General features: G+C 50.9%; 5 protein-coding genes across 5 annotated transcripts; 2 read left to right on the top strand and 3 right to left on the bottom strand.

Annotated features, from left to right (window-relative positions):
• Positions 1-50: 50 nt before the first annotated feature.
• Positions 51-4,134, bottom strand: AUEXF2481DRAFT_42934 (uncharacterized protein). Its single transcript, XM_013485522.1, has one exon. The coding sequence runs from the start codon at positions 4,023-4,025 to the stop codon at positions 105-107; it is 3,921 nt and encodes a 1,306-aa protein (XP_013340976.1). The 5' UTR covers positions 4,026-4,134; the 3' UTR covers positions 51-104.
• Positions 4,135-5,222: 1,088 nt separating this feature from the next.
• On the bottom strand, positions 5,223-5,855 carry AUEXF2481DRAFT_7569 (uncharacterized protein; the record flags this gene model as incomplete). The annotated part of the gene is made up of 1 exon (XM_013485470.1): positions 5,223-5,855. One exon carries the CDS (start codon positions 5,853-5,855, stop codon positions 5,223-5,225), a length of 633 nt encoding a protein of 210 aa, XP_013340924.1.
• A 1,756-nt stretch (positions 5,856-7,611) lies between these two features.
• AUEXF2481DRAFT_420729 (uncharacterized protein) lies at positions 7,612-9,990 on the bottom strand. The gene is made up of 2 exons (XM_013485601.1): positions 9,962-9,990; positions 7,612-9,833 (listed from the first exon to the last, which is right to left on the bottom strand). Exon 2 carries the CDS (start codon positions 9,636-9,638, stop codon positions 7,779-7,781), a length of 1,860 nt encoding a protein of 619 aa, XP_013341055.1. The 5' UTR covers positions 9,639-9,833; positions 9,962-9,990; the 3' UTR covers positions 7,612-7,778.
• A 940-nt stretch (positions 9,991-10,930) lies between these two features.
• On the top strand, positions 10,931-12,234 carry AUEXF2481DRAFT_7567 (uncharacterized protein; the record flags this gene model as incomplete). The annotated part of the gene is made up of 2 exons (XM_013485469.1): positions 10,931-11,758; positions 11,809-12,234. 2 exons carry the CDS (start codon positions 10,931-10,933, stop codon positions 12,232-12,234), a joined length of 1,254 nt encoding a protein of 417 aa, XP_013340923.1.
• Positions 12,235-12,473: 239 nt separating this feature from the next.
• On the top strand, positions 12,474-13,243 carry AUEXF2481DRAFT_420805 (uncharacterized protein). The gene is made up of 2 exons (XM_013485600.1): positions 12,474-12,652; positions 12,770-13,243. Exons 1-2 carry the CDS (start codon positions 12,613-12,615, stop codon positions 13,174-13,176), a joined length of 447 nt encoding a protein of 148 aa, XP_013341054.1. The 5' UTR covers positions 12,474-12,612; the 3' UTR covers positions 13,177-13,243.
• The last annotated feature ends 932 nt before the right edge of the window (positions 13,244-14,175 follow it).

Below are 14,175 nucleotides of genomic sequence, written 5' to 3'. Positions count from 1 at the left end.
TATCGTGTCTTGGCTCTACATACTCCACTCAGTTTCTAATTGAATAGTCAACAACACCTCTCAATACTCCATTGTGACAAGTCCTTGTTCCATATTGTCAAAACCTATTCAAATCCACCACCAGCCCTGCCCAAAGCTCCCAAAGCACCTCCAGCTTTCCTCCTCAACCCAGCAATCTTTTTCACATTCTCCTCTCTCCTCTTGGCCGCCTTTTGCACAATCTCCTGCCTCTCCGCTTCTCTAGCTTGGTAGTTGATACTGCTCTTCTTACTACCGCCATTTCTGACCGAACTGCTGCCTTCTCTATTCAAAGCCGGAGGGGCTCTTTCCGAGAACGAGGTATTGGTGGTGGCTTTGCGGAGTAGCGAGGCAGGTTTGAAGGAGAAACTACCATTGCCGCGGCTGCCCTGGGAGCCAGTGGAGAAGGCGAGAGTGCCATCGTCAGAGGCGATGGTGGAAGCTTGTTTCTTGAGTGTGAGACGATCGATAATGTCCGTTTTGGCGGGGACTCTGCGTGCAGAGGCAGGAGCTCTGGGTTCGGAAGAGATGGCGCGCACTTCTCTTTCTTCGTCAGAGGACAACAGAATTTCAGAGGCCAACTCCTCATTCGAAGGGTCGTCGATGAGGAAGGAGAGGGAGTCGCGGACTTCAGCCAATGACTTTGGCTTGCGGAATGTGTCTGCGAGGTTGGAGCGGCGGAGGGCAGAGGCCTTTTTCTTGGTGGGTGGTTGGGGGTCTTGCTGAGATGACTGGCTGAGCTCTAGAGACTCGGCTGGACGCTTAAGGGTGGTTAACTGGTCGTCATGACCCGTCTGGGAAGCAACAGGCTGAGATGCAGAGGGTTGCTGCTGTGTCTCTACCATTTCCTCATCGTCGTCAATATCGTGACCGTCCAGGAAATCGACATCGTCGGCTTCGTCTCTGTCTTCGATGGCACGCAAGAAGGCTTCTTTCTTGTCGTTGCTGCCGAGTTTACCTAGTGTCTCGTCCTGTAGCAAGAGCTTGCGCTTACGGGCTTCTTCGCGTTGTCTGCGGCGTCTACGTTCGACCAGCTGATCGTCTTCGTCAGAGTCAAGCTCAAAGGCATTGTTGCCACGCTTGCGGCGGAGAGCTCCAGACATGAGATCCTTGTACAGCTTGCTTGTTTGAGCTTCATCTTGTACGCGCGACTTCTCTGCATAAAGAGCGGCAAGCTGACGTTCGTCGACTTTGACGTCGGTCTCATCAATCATTTGCTTGTCATCTTCATCGCCTGAGCCGCCATCTTCGTCCTCACTGGCACCTCCAAGACCACGGTATTCGTCTTCTGATTCCTCGGCTTGTTCGTCAACCATACCCTTGGCATTGCTCTTCTTCTTGTCGAAGTCAGGCTGAGCGGGTTTATTGGCTGCTTGACGCATCACCCTGAACGCATCCGAGGGCTTCTCAACAACAGCAGGCGCAGAAGATGGCACTGCCTCTTCATCAACTTGCTGAACAACCTCCGATCTTCTTATCAGACGACCACGACGTGGGACGATCGGTGACTCTGGAACTCCGAGCATGACAGTCTCGACAGTGGACGAAGGAGTGTGAACCCGTGCAGCCAGTGGTGTAATGTTAGGGTCGAAGCCGACATCCTGAGATGGGTCAGGGATCTGAGAGAATTGAGTCACGCGATTGATTGCAGGCGAGCCAGCAGAAGGAGGTGAGAATTGAAAGTCCATCTGTTGTGTAGGCTCGTTCATCTGAGCCTGAGTAGCGCCAACCTGGCTGTCAGCCACTGCATCCTGCGAGTCCTCAAAGAGTGGCATTGAGGGAATTGGCGCAGATGGAATGTGGCGAAGCATCTCAAGAGAGTCTTGTTCTTGAGAGATCATGCCCGAAGGTTGAGTATCGTCCATGGTACCAGCGAACATCTGCGACATGCCCATGGGAGCCGAGGGAGCTTGTCCGAAACCAAAGGCAGCCGCAAGCTCGTCGTTGATGCCTTCGCCATCTTGCTGAGTTGTTGTAGCTTCTTCATCCTCATCTTCCTCGTCTTCAATGACGTGCTTCCTGCGTGCCCTTCTAGCTTTGGGCAGTGCAAGCTCGTCATCCTGAAGCGCCCCATCTGCGGCTGATTGTTCGACGTCTTCGGGCTCTTCTTGATCGTCCTCGCCAGCCTCAGCATCGATCATGTCGTGGTCAGCGGCATCCTCCTCTTCCGAACCAGACAGCTCGACCTCCTCCTCTTCGTCCTCTTCTTCATCTTCTGCTGAAGCTCGGGCTTCTTCGTCACTGCCGAGGTAATCTCCATCATCACTCTCATCGGAGCTGATGCCGACGTCCTCCCCATTGGCTTTGGCAGTGGCCTTTTCCTGCTTGCGCAGCTTATCGGCTTCTTCTCTAGCCTTGCCCAGCATGTCCTCAATCTGCATCTGCTCCCTCTCGCGCTCCTCCTCTGTGAGGACAACGATACCTTTGGCACGCAGGTCTGCGAGTCTAGCAGCGCGTTCCTCATTTGCGATCTCGCGAGCTCTTTGACGAAGTTGCATCTCGAGTTGCTGAGCAGATATGGATGGCTTCTGGCCCTTTTTGCTACGAATCTTGTCGCCGTTACCGGTAAGTTGAGCGAGATGTCTGAGCATCAACATCGTTCGGCCCTCCGAAGTCTGCGTCTTGGGGATTTGATTGAAGATGGCTAGAGGGTCCTTGACAATCACGAGATCGTCATCGTCGTCGTCGTTGGCCCTGTTGAGAATGTTGTGCTCGGGAATCTTGACACGGACTCTGCGGATCGGGATTGATGTCGGGTTGGTAGGAAGTTGACGCATAGGAGCCTTGGCCTGGTCGACAGTTTTCTTTGGCTGGGATAGGACTTCATGAAGGGTTGGCAAGTCTTCGTCAGACATGTCTGCGGACGTGGTGTCAACAGACTGTTCGGGGAGAGTCTTCAGGGAGTCGTCCATCTCTGGTGGGCTCGACGGAGGGGTGTCGCGATCCTTGTCGACGCCAGTCTCTGAGAAAGGCTCGGGAGGAGGAGAGGAAGAGGTGACATCGGCGGCATTCGTAACGTTTGCGAGGCCAGAGGAAGTCTTGGGACGATTGAATGCTGACAGGAAGTCCTGGGCGGTGAATCTCTTCTTGACCTTTGCTTGATGTGTCAACTGCATGTTTCTCTTGATCCTCTGCGTCTCCCTGTTCATCTCTTCCAAAGCCTTCTTACTGGCTTTGCGTGTCGGTCTTGCGTGTTGTGTCAGGGTTCGCTCCGTGACCTCGTCTCTTGTATCCTCATCGTTGAACATGTCGGACAAGGGTGCTTGACCAGTGGCAGCACTCTCCTCTTCTGCATCCTTCTCTGCCTGTTCTCTCGCCAATCTTTCTGCACGACGACGATTGACGAGATCGCGAAGTCGAGAGGGTGCTGATAGGTCTGCAGGAAGGTCCGAATCTGAGTCGCTCGAAGCCTCGTTGACCGAACGTCTATCCTCTGGAGCTGGTGACATGAACAAGCCGGGGCTTTCTGATCTGACTGAAGCTGCGGGAGTAGAGGCGCGATGTACGAGTCGTTTACGTGGAGGGCTAGGTTGAGGCGTCTGTGTGCGAGCCGTCTCGATCGAGTGTGTGACTTTGACAGGTGACTTATCGACAGAAGGTGCCTTTTTCGGGGCCATGAGGTCTTTTCTGATCCTCTGGTAGACATGCTCATCTTCCTCCGACGAAGACTCTTCCTGGATAGGTGGAGCTGCTGCACCTCCCATTCTAGCAGCCAATCGACCTCTTGGCTTGAAGACTGGCTCATCCTCCTCTTCACTTTGCTCGTCCTCATTGTCCTTTGACGTGTTACTGGCACGCGTCGCGTTTGCGAGTTGAGTTGTGGTAGTTGGCTTGGTGGATGGTCTGACGGAAACGCCTGCGTCGTCGTCTGACTCGTCATCAAAGGCAGCCATGAGCTTTCTCATTCTGGTCCCTGGCGATTCGAGGGCCATCGACACGATCGAGGAGCTATCGTCTGCTGGTGTCGAAGCGCGACTCGACCGCGTTGAGCGCGCCGGTGATGACATTGTAATTGATGTGTAATGTGCTGAGTAGGCGTGAAAGATGACGAGCACTCACAAGTGAGTATAGGATAAGAAGCGATATGAATATGAGCGGCAATTGGGTGGTAGTAAAATGGTGTGGTAGAGGTATAGAATGATGTTCCATCTTGAAATTCCGCGCCAGACGCGACGCGATTCGCCAAGACCTTTGATTGCTCTTTCCCAGCCTCCTCGAGCGGCATCATGTCATCGCAACCACCATACGGCGTTCAATCCTCGCGAATGTCTTCATTCGAGACAACACACTGTCCATGACATGAGTGCCTAAGCATATTGCCCTTCTGCCGTCCAACCGATTCTCAAAGGTCGTTTCGATAGCCCATTCGCCTACAAAGACTGGGAGCTTACCATCGCCGGCTGTGGTCTTGGCTTGAGCGCAGACTTGAGACGTCACGTTCGAGGAGTAGGTTTGCTTCCAATTGTAATAGATGTGAGTATCGATGACGAGATTTGTGGTTGAGGGGAAGAAAGCGCGTTATATGTCGAACCTCATACGGCGGACTTACCAGTGAGTGCAATCCAATGATGATGTGCATATCATACTCATGAACGGCATAGTCAACAATCGCCTTCAAATACTTTTGCTGGTAACCAGAGTACATCTCCGACCAAGGAACACCAATCCAAGCAGCATAAGGATCGTCGAAGTGGGACTTGAAACCTGAAGCTCATTCCCCGGAAGTTGTATCATTCTGCTTGTCCAGTTTTTGATAATTGCAATACAAGAGTTTTGGTCGAAGGGAAGTCGGTGAAGCTTTGCAGATCGTCATGACTAGAAATCGATCTTTTACCATGCCCTATCGTTTACTGTTCTTTGTAGTTTGATGAAGCGAGCTCGATGGTCATGTAATCTACTATAATGTAGATCTTAGATGATCTTATCAGATCCAGACAGGTGTTGAGGTCAGAGCAGAGAAGACACTCGAGAAAAGCTTCAGGAAGCCCTTCTCATATGCTGGAGTATATCACGCTTGAAGCTGTCTCGAGGCACAACGATGTTCATGAATGGCGCTGATGTCTACCTGGACGCGTCATTTTGTTGACTCTCTTTGCGGAGTCTATCCATCTGCAAAATGACTGTGCCTTTTCACACCTTGTTTTCATCTTACATTCCATTATGGCGGAGAGTGGGAGTTGCATATCGCAAACAACATATACATCTCACCACGACCATCCCTGACTTTTCCTCAAATACTCCAAAACAGCAACTCCACTCAACACAACCACCCTCTCCCAATCCTCCCCACCCTCAAATTCCTCAAATTCGAATACTCCCCTCTTACTTCCAAACGCAAAGCTATGTACAAACCTCGCAACCACAGCACCAGTCTCTCGCTCCACCATTTTGAGATGCAAAGTATCCAGTTTCTGGCTAATGGCGCTCTTATTCTCAACATCATGCGTACGCTTCCAATCAAAAGTTTTGCGTCCAATAGCAGCACCAAGATCAACAGTGAGTTCAAAACCAGATTGTCTCATTTTCTCGCGCATGTGGATGTCTTCCCAGATCACATCATCGGGTTTGGCTTCTGCATCTCCGAATCCGAGATGGATTGGTGTGGTCATGCTACGGAAGGTGAAGTCGCATGTGCCGAGTGTTGAGGGGATGTCATTGCCTGATGCAGCACTTTGAAGTACTATGGCATGACGGCCGGGTTTTATGGTGCGGATGCAGTCGGTGGTTGCGAAGGAGAGGTCGAGTTCGTAGATTGGTGTTCCGTCGCTTGATCGGAGTTCTGCTTTTGTGCGTTTGAGGTTTGTTGTGACAAACTCGTATGATTTGATAGGTGCCATTCTGTTGTCGTGTGTCGGATGAATTGATGAAGAGTAAAGCCAAAGTTGATAATTATGATGGTTGCGATCGGTATCCTTCCGGACGTCGACGACCGACACGTCTTCTTATACGTGATATACTGCCTTGGCCAAGCTGTTCTCTCAGACGTTCGCCGATCTCCTTCTTGGAGCTTGGCGAAGGACTGCAAATGACGAAACGCGAAATGGCTTTGGAGTGTTCAAGGTGGCTGTACGGAAGCACGACGAGGTTGTTTTGAATCTTGATATGGTAGTTTGGATCAAACCTACCACCGATGCCATTTCGTTATCAACATCCTGTAACACTTGCAGCTATCTCAAGGCACAATACTTTCCAAACTTATGGTGATGTCACTGGGATACTCTCAACCAACTCCCATGAGCCAGCGGCAGAATACTGGTCTGTCATGCAACCTCAGCGTCCAACCATAGGCGAGCAAGCAGCTGTGGGAATGCAAGGTGGTTTTCGGAGCAGGAGAGATAGTCTTGGAGTCGCGCCTTCCAGGAACAGGATACTGACATGTGATACTATCCCAGCCGTCGACGAAACACATTACACTAGCTATGAACATGCAGAATGTTGATCGCATTTACTGCACTTTTCAAAGCTTCCGTGAAACGAGGAGGTAAACAGAGGCCGAGACAAAGAAGCCCACGCCGAAGGCGTGGCTTCGATTAAACTATGAAGAACAGATACTACACTTGATCTAAGCCAAAAGGCAAGAGACTTAAGGAAGAAAGAGAGGGGTTGACGGGGTGAGGAGCTGTTTCTTGCGTTTGATCGTGAGCAATAGCAGAAATGATGCTTACTCGGAGTATGGTCGGTGCCGCTCAATCGGGATGCAAGGCCCATGCTCGATTCTCGGCCTGTTTGCCATCAAACCAAACATGATTATGTAAGGAACCACAAAGCTGCGAGTATATAATCCACTGGGCACCCCTTCACCCCTCTCTTTCTTCCTTAAGTCTCTTGCCTTTTGGCTTAGATCAAGTGTAGTATCTGTTCTTCATAGTTTAATCGCTGTGATCTGCCTACGGGCAGTCAAAATGATTATTCTTATTTTTGGAACTCGCTGAAAGACCTCTGGGCTTGCTCATGTCTTCTGGCACAGTGTCGCTCGTATTGCACTACCTCGAGCTGACGCGAACCCTATCTTTTCATTGATTCTCTGGCTTTTTCGCAAGCTGGAGATTGAAGAAGAGTAACGCCTTTCGTTCTGCTGTGAATAAATATATTGGTAACTGATGCAAGCGATCGGACCTTGCTCGTCTCACTCATTCGTCCTTCGAAGACTCACTTGCTCGTGCCTCGCGCGCTCGCTTTTCGAGGCCTCTTTCGTTCGCCGTACTCGAACTCGAGAGCGCCGACTGGCCAATGCCTGCTCGAAGTTCTGATCGATCAACGGCGGTGTGGCAAGCTGCTCAAACTTGTGACCAAGCGAGTGATGGATGATGGATGGGATTCGTGTTGTTATGATGGCTGCTCTGTTGTGAACGCGACTTTTTGGACGCGTCTCGACTACGTCATGAAAGAGCTGTGACTTTGCTAAACTCAGTGTTTTGACATACATGCTGTCTGATCACACACGGCGTGCGAAACAAACTCAGATTGAGGCCTTTCTCTCAGTGTGAGCGGTGAATTAATAAAATCATGCAGAGGGACTGCCGATCAAGAATTTGGCGCAAGAGAAAATCGTTATTGTGTACCGCCGCGAGGCTGAGACTACATTGCAGACATGCTAACAGACAAATCGAAAGCAAGAACAACTAAACAATGCCGTGCTGCGCTGAAAACAGTAGGCAGGATCATCGCATTCATAATCATCAATCATCTCATCGTACCAAGAACTGCCCTCCACTCCATCATCCCGACCTTGCCGTATCCTCATTGAAATCTCGCTCCGATCAAGACTGCCTGGAAGATGGCGCTCGGCGGTGCTCCCGACGCTCCCCATGCTCACGACTTTGCTCTTGACCCTCCGCCCGACTATGATGGGCGTGCCGTGTACTGCCCGAAGACCTCGTAGTCGCACGAGATGTCTGACTAGCGCTCTGCAGATATCTGCTGCGCTCAGCACCACCGACCGTCCCAATCGTCACCTCTACCTTTCCAGGATCATCTGTGGACCGCAATGTGACCTCCCGATCACCCATATCACCGCCCAACTGGATCCTTGTTCCCTCGGCTTGAGAGACGGGCATGATGAGCTTTATACTACCGTCTGCGCCGCGGTATCGCGACGATGCCTCGCTCATGCTGTGTTGGCTGCGGCGATGGCTGTGGTTGCTTTTGGTGCTTTTCGGTCCATTGGAGACGTGTTTCAGCGTCTCGGCGGTGACTCGTGGCTCGGGACCCCCACGCGCCTGGTCCATGTAGCTCTGAGCAGCGTATTCGTGACCTTGATATCCACCATGGCTTTCATGAGGTTGGTAGTGAACATGGCCTGAGTATGTTGGATCAGAGGCGGAAGTCTGGTCTGTCCAAGTAGTCACATTAGAGCCTCGTCTTCCGCCAGGGTAATGTCGCTGGGCCTCATATCCTGGATAGCTCGATTGAGAATGGACATCCCAACCAGCATCCGGCGGGGTCCCATGATGGTAATTGTAGCCAGGGTCCACGGGGTAGTCCGATCTTGACGTCGAGTGACGACCATGGATCTGCCGGACCGCTGCCGTGGTCTGGTGATGTGGTAGAGGAGGCCGCCTCTGTTGCTCAAGATATTGAGGACTATCTGGCGGTGACTCTGAAGAGTAAGCGTCTGACTCGAAGCCACCAGGCACACGGTGCGCTTTGGGAGGTAGGTATCGAGCTGAGAAGTGGTCGCCATCATCAGGTGAGAATGGCGAGGTATCGTATGTCGAAATTTTGGAGGAGAGATGCGGCCCTGAACCCGAAATTTTAATCCTCGCCGACTGATGGACTGCAGGCCTCATTGGTAACTGTCTAGTTGACGGGCCTCCTACAGCGGGTAGAGACGGCGGCTGAGAGACAACAGACGGAGCGTAGATGCTAGGATGAGGCGGAGGCTGCATGTCAGAGCGCATGATAGGAGGACTGGGTGCGAAACCTGGTACCATGTGTGGGGGTGGTTGATGATGTGCGCCATGGAAATTGCCAACTTGAGGATACAATGGGCCCATGCCATGCGGCGGCATTGGTCCTACCGACACAAAGCCAGGTGGCGGTAGACCATGACGAATGATCGGAGGCCCAGGATGGGAAGGTCCATGATGAGGCGGTTGCATTGGATATGTATTGGAACGTAAGTCCTTCTGAAGCGGGTTGACCCCTGGCCTCGAGCCATGATGTTGCTTTCTCACACATTGCTCACAAGGACACGGTCCAGTAGGAGCTCTTTCACGATGTCTTGAATCCGGACTCCGTGGTCTGTCTCTGTTGGGAAGCTTTCCAGGACTGGGCGGAGGTGGAGCTTTACTGTGTCGTCTGGATTTCTGTGACCTGGTGATGCCTGACTCGGATCTGATTTCATCCTCTGCGCCAGCTCGAGCCCCAGATCCTTCAGGCTGTCGCATTTGCTTCTCCCTGATATTGGAAGGAGGAGGGTCCGAATTCCCAACATCGCTGGCCGATCTTTGTCTGGTTGGTCCATCTCCTCTAGCAGTCGAGGTCTTCCGAATCCTCTTTGACGCCGAGTTGGATGCCGGCTTGGATGCACTAGAGTCGCCTTTCTCGTCATCTGTCTCCAAGCCATCTTCGACAAATGGTTGGTGCAGACGCATATCTGAAGGATTCGTGTCTGCCATGGTGCGGTGTGGTCTACTAGGGTTGCTCAATGACTCACGTTAGTACTCGGCAGGGGGCTGAGGCGGTGGGTCGATCGAGTGTTATGCCGCAAAGTACGGTCAGGCATCAAACGCGGGGGTGAGTAAATGTCAACAGTATAAAGTCTCCTTTATCGTGAAAAGCGATAGGTGATGTTTCCCGGGTTAATCGCAAGGCTTGAAGAGAAGTCAGACATTGCGGCAGAGCAGAGACATGCAGAAGAAAGGAAACATTAACATTCATCTGGTTGCAGGAGAAAGGGAAAAAAAAGGAGATGACTGTTCAAGAAACCAGGCAAACGCACAGCGACTTCCGCCCAAACTGCTGGCGAATAGCGTTTGCACATGCAGTTTCGGCTAATACGACCGGTCAACGACTGGAGAGAACCGGTTCGTGGGCACTGCAGTATAGAAGTAGTATCCCGGTATGCACAGCTGGGGCTGTTTGTAAGCTTGAGAACGCAAGAGGTGTTCTTGTGATCTGAGCCGGGGTTGTAGGGCTGCAACGATAGATGATATGGAAGGGAAAATAGATGATGGGCATCAATGATCGGCTCATTACGAGATTATATATCGCCTTGACAGCCGCATGAGGAATGTTGTCTGAAGTACATGTCGCCACAAGAGCAGCCTGTCGACTTCTTTTCAGCACTTTTCTTCTATCATGTTACGACGTTTCCTTGGACGTGAGAGGAACTGACACGATTTCTTGACTGGCGGCACGTCAAAGGGTGTGTGACGCGGGGCCCGCATTGGTCCATGCAAGCGATCGACTACTCGGGAGCCCACCGCTCCAACCACATGTTCGTTCGGTCTGTCCATCTCTGTCCCGTCAATCCGGTTTGAAGCAGCAGCAAGATAGCACGTTCAGAAGATTGGAGGATGACTTGTGGTTTGCTCAAGTCGCATTCGATGCTGTCATCGAGGGTCTGTTTATCAGAAAAGCACACCCCACAATTTGTTCATATGAAGCAATGATTTTCATCCCTGCGTGATGACATGCAAGCTCGAGTTGCTTGGGGCCGATACACCTGATCTCCGAAACATACATCTCGGACAATGCAGTAATTCTGTCGGACAATTGTCAGCATGGGATGTATATATGATGAGGTCCGATGGTTGGCCGGTCCTTGAAGGCTCAATTACTGGACGTTACATTCCGCCTGCCACAAACCAGCGACATAAACCATCGACATAGACCGTCAAGTCCTGGACTAATCTAACTCGCGTCATTACCAATTTATCAAGCCAAGTACCCATAACCATCCTTCGTAATGCCTCATTCGGAGGAAAGGATTCGCATCGCGATTGCAGGCGGCGGTATTGGAGGCCTATGTCTTGCAGTCGGTCTTATGGACAAAACAAATCTGGACGTACACATCTACGAAGGCGTACCAAGGTACACCGATATTGGTGCCGGACTCGCGCTACACAAGAATGCCATCACAGCAATGGATCTGATCCACCCCGCAATCAAGAAGACGTATTTCGCAAAAGCTCTTACCATGGCTGAAGAAGAGGACGAGGAAATGGTTACCCAAGTTGTACTTGTCAGCGGACCTAATACTGGAGAAGTAGTCGCTGAGTTGGGCAAGGCAAAAGGTCGAAGGACTGTGGCAAGAGCGGATTTGCTCGATGGACTGTTGGCTTTGTTGCCGAAAGACCGAGTCACCTTTGGCAAGAAGCTTGACAGTATCAAGGAAGATGATGCTAGTGGTAAAGTAACACTTACTTTCAAAGATGGTACGACTGCTGAAGCAGACTGTCTACTGGGTGCCGATGGTGTGCACAGTGGTACCCGTAAGCATCTTCTCGGAGCAGATCACCCTGCAGTGCCGCCGAAGAATTCGGATGGCTGGAGAGTACACTCGCGTCAACTACCAATGGAACTTGCGATGAAGACAATCGACTCGAAGTGGCGACGAACAGTGCCTATCCTCTGCGGTAAAGAGGGCCACGTCAATATGATGCCACTGCATATGGGAAAGACGCTGAGCATCATCTGTGTCACACGTACTGGTATCGCGAGCGATGGAAGTGTTGCGCCATTTGAGAAGGAGCGTTTTGCAGACTATCGCGAAGACGCCAAAGCTGCTGTCGAGGTAAGATCAATCCGCTGTTGATTACATCATGTCACTAACAATTTGTTCAGCTTGTCGCTGAAGATCCGCACATAACATGGGAGCTTCAACAACACGACCCAGCCCCTTACTACAATCGCCGTAGCATCGCAATGATGGGAGATGCAGCGCATGCATGTATGCCATTCGTCGGACAAGGTGCAGCTCAAGCAATCGAAGATGCCGCAGTACTCACAGCACTTTTCCGCCGTGTAGACTCGGTCTCACAAATCGAGAAGGCACTGACAGCTTACGATCAAGTCCGTCGACCTCGGGCACAAGCTGTCGTCACCATGGGCCGTGACTTTGGCCGTCTCTATGATTTTGCACTTCCAGGTGTCGAGGATGATCCGGTCAAGATGAAGCAGTTTATGGGTAAAGGCGCGGCATTTACCAACAATGCAGACTTGGAAAAGCAGAACCAAGATGCTGTGGATGCGTTTGAGGCTTTGTTGTAGAGGGGATCTGGAACATGGTGCTCTGGCCCAATCAGTCGCATGATCGTCGGTGATGCACAGGCAAGGGCAAGGGAGAACGTCGAGGCTTAGTCGGTACATTGCTAGACTGAGGCAGGTATTGGCAGTCCGGCAGGTTCAACCATGAGCATTCCCGTACAATGATCATGATCATGATCATCTTCAAACATGTCGACTCCTGAACGCGCAACACTACAAGGCCGACTCGTCTGGCGAGAGAGGAGAACCAATCATGGCAAAACCTGGTGGCTGCTTCGCTAGTATGGTACTTCACGTCTTTGATCCAGCGGTTACACTGCACTCTCGATGACAGCTCGTTCTTAGCGTGAGACTTTGAGATACTGCAACTCACCTGTATACATGTCAAGAACCCTTGTACTCATTATCTCATCTCCTCAAGGTTCGTATACCACAGGCTTTATTTCGGCCTCTCGTATACCACAGCCTTGCTCATGACTGATCACTGTTATCTCCGCAAGCTCGATCCATGAAAGACTCATATTGACATCATACCGAGCAAACCACGACTCTTACGCCAAAACGTGCGCGTCCAGAAATACATCTCTCCTATACAACAAAACACGCCATGGCATGATTGGTCTGTGTTATCTGAACCCACGCCATCGAATATACGTTTTACACCGCTCTTCTTCTACCCCGGTTTTCTTACGCTCCGCTCTCGTCGCATTCGCCATCGCTGCTATACCGGTGTCTCTTTTTTGCCCTCGAATTATGCATGTATTGACGTTGAGAGGTCAAAACTCCTTTCATTGCCGTCTTGCTGCTTGGCGTGAGGGGATGCGTGTTTTGCAAACGCGACTAAAAAGCCCTTACGTGCGAGATGAAAATGCTGAAACAACCACCCACTTTTGCTTTCCTTCCCAAAAGCCAAACACGAACAGAGACAGAGTTTCACAACAGTAAGAAGTGGGAGAAAGAGGAAGCACCGTTGTGAAAGTTTAAACGCAATCTGAGACACGTCGCTCCCCCCTTCGTCAACGAGGGAAATGCGGGGGATGAGAGTGAGGGGTAAAACAGAAGTAAACAAAACAAATTGCCTAATCTAGCACTTTTCTTATGCATTGCAGCCAAGCCGGCACCTTGATAGTACTATGGAAAGTCATGGTGATGAGGCAGAGGACCCTGGTGATGAGAGAAATCCCTTCTAAGCATCTTTTTTGTTCGCTAGGGCACGGCATCGGGGTTCTGGTATGGTTCAGGCGTGCCATTCTTTCCAGCCGTATTGTCAAAGCATGTAAACCAGTAAAAAAAAAAAAAGACGCTTGAGAGGACCATGGAAGAATTGCAAGGATGGGAGGTGTCAAAGCGTGTTTCCATGATCTGGAGGATCTACTGCCGTGATATGCGATGGCTGACAAGCGAGCGCCGAACAGGGGAGGCCTTGAACCATTGATTTCCACTTGACTCATTATTCGAGTCATTAGGTGACCTGTTTCGACTTTTAGAGTCGCGGGTGCAGGTGAGTAAGAAGATGATTGGCTATGCATCAAGGCAAGGCGAAGAGTGACTTGTATACATGCCGCGAGGGACTTTCGTAGGTTCACTAGACTATCAATCACATGCCATACTGATACATCACAAGAGAGACAACACCAACCACATCCACATTCACGACACAGAGAAACGGCAACGAGAGGCGAGTCGTGTTTCCAAAGGGAAAAGGAGCGTGAGCTCCATCATAGAATTGATATATTTTGTAGACTTCCTCCCTCCTTGTGCCATTTCACCGAGAACCCATGTATACAAAAAATCGAGAGATCCATATCGCATGCAGAGATCGTATCCGTCCAAGTCGCCATAAATCATAAAATCAGTGCAGAGGGTATAAAAACGAGAGTTGCTAGGAAATGAGAAACACCATGACAGAAGTGAGCGGAGACAATGCGAAACAAAACCCAGAAA

This window comes from Aureobasidium subglaciale, assembly GCF_000721755.1.
Source record: "Aureobasidium subglaciale EXF-2481 unplaced genomic scaffold scaffold_21, whole genome shotgun sequence".
In the NCBI taxonomy this organism is placed as follows: domain Eukaryota; kingdom Fungi; phylum Ascomycota; class Dothideomycetes; order Dothideales; family Saccotheciaceae; genus Aureobasidium; species Aureobasidium subglaciale.
This window is presented reverse-complemented; position numbering and strand designations above follow the sequence as displayed.

Coding starts and splice junctions, on each gene's coding strand:
- AUEXF2481DRAFT_420729 (XM_013485601.1), bottom strand. CDS start 9,638: ATGGCAGACACGAATCCTTCAGATATGCGTCTGCACCAACCATTTGTC.
- AUEXF2481DRAFT_42934 (XM_013485522.1), bottom strand. CDS start 4,025: ATGTCATCACCGGCGCGCTCAACGCGGTCGAGTCGCGCTTCGACACCA.
- AUEXF2481DRAFT_420805 (XM_013485600.1), top strand. CDS start 12,613: ATGTCAAGAACCCTTGTACTCATTATCTCATCTCCTCAAG. Junction 12,653..12,769: donor CATTATCTCATCTCCTCAAG/GTTCGTATACCA, acceptor CATCATACCGAG/CAAACCACGACTCTTACGCC.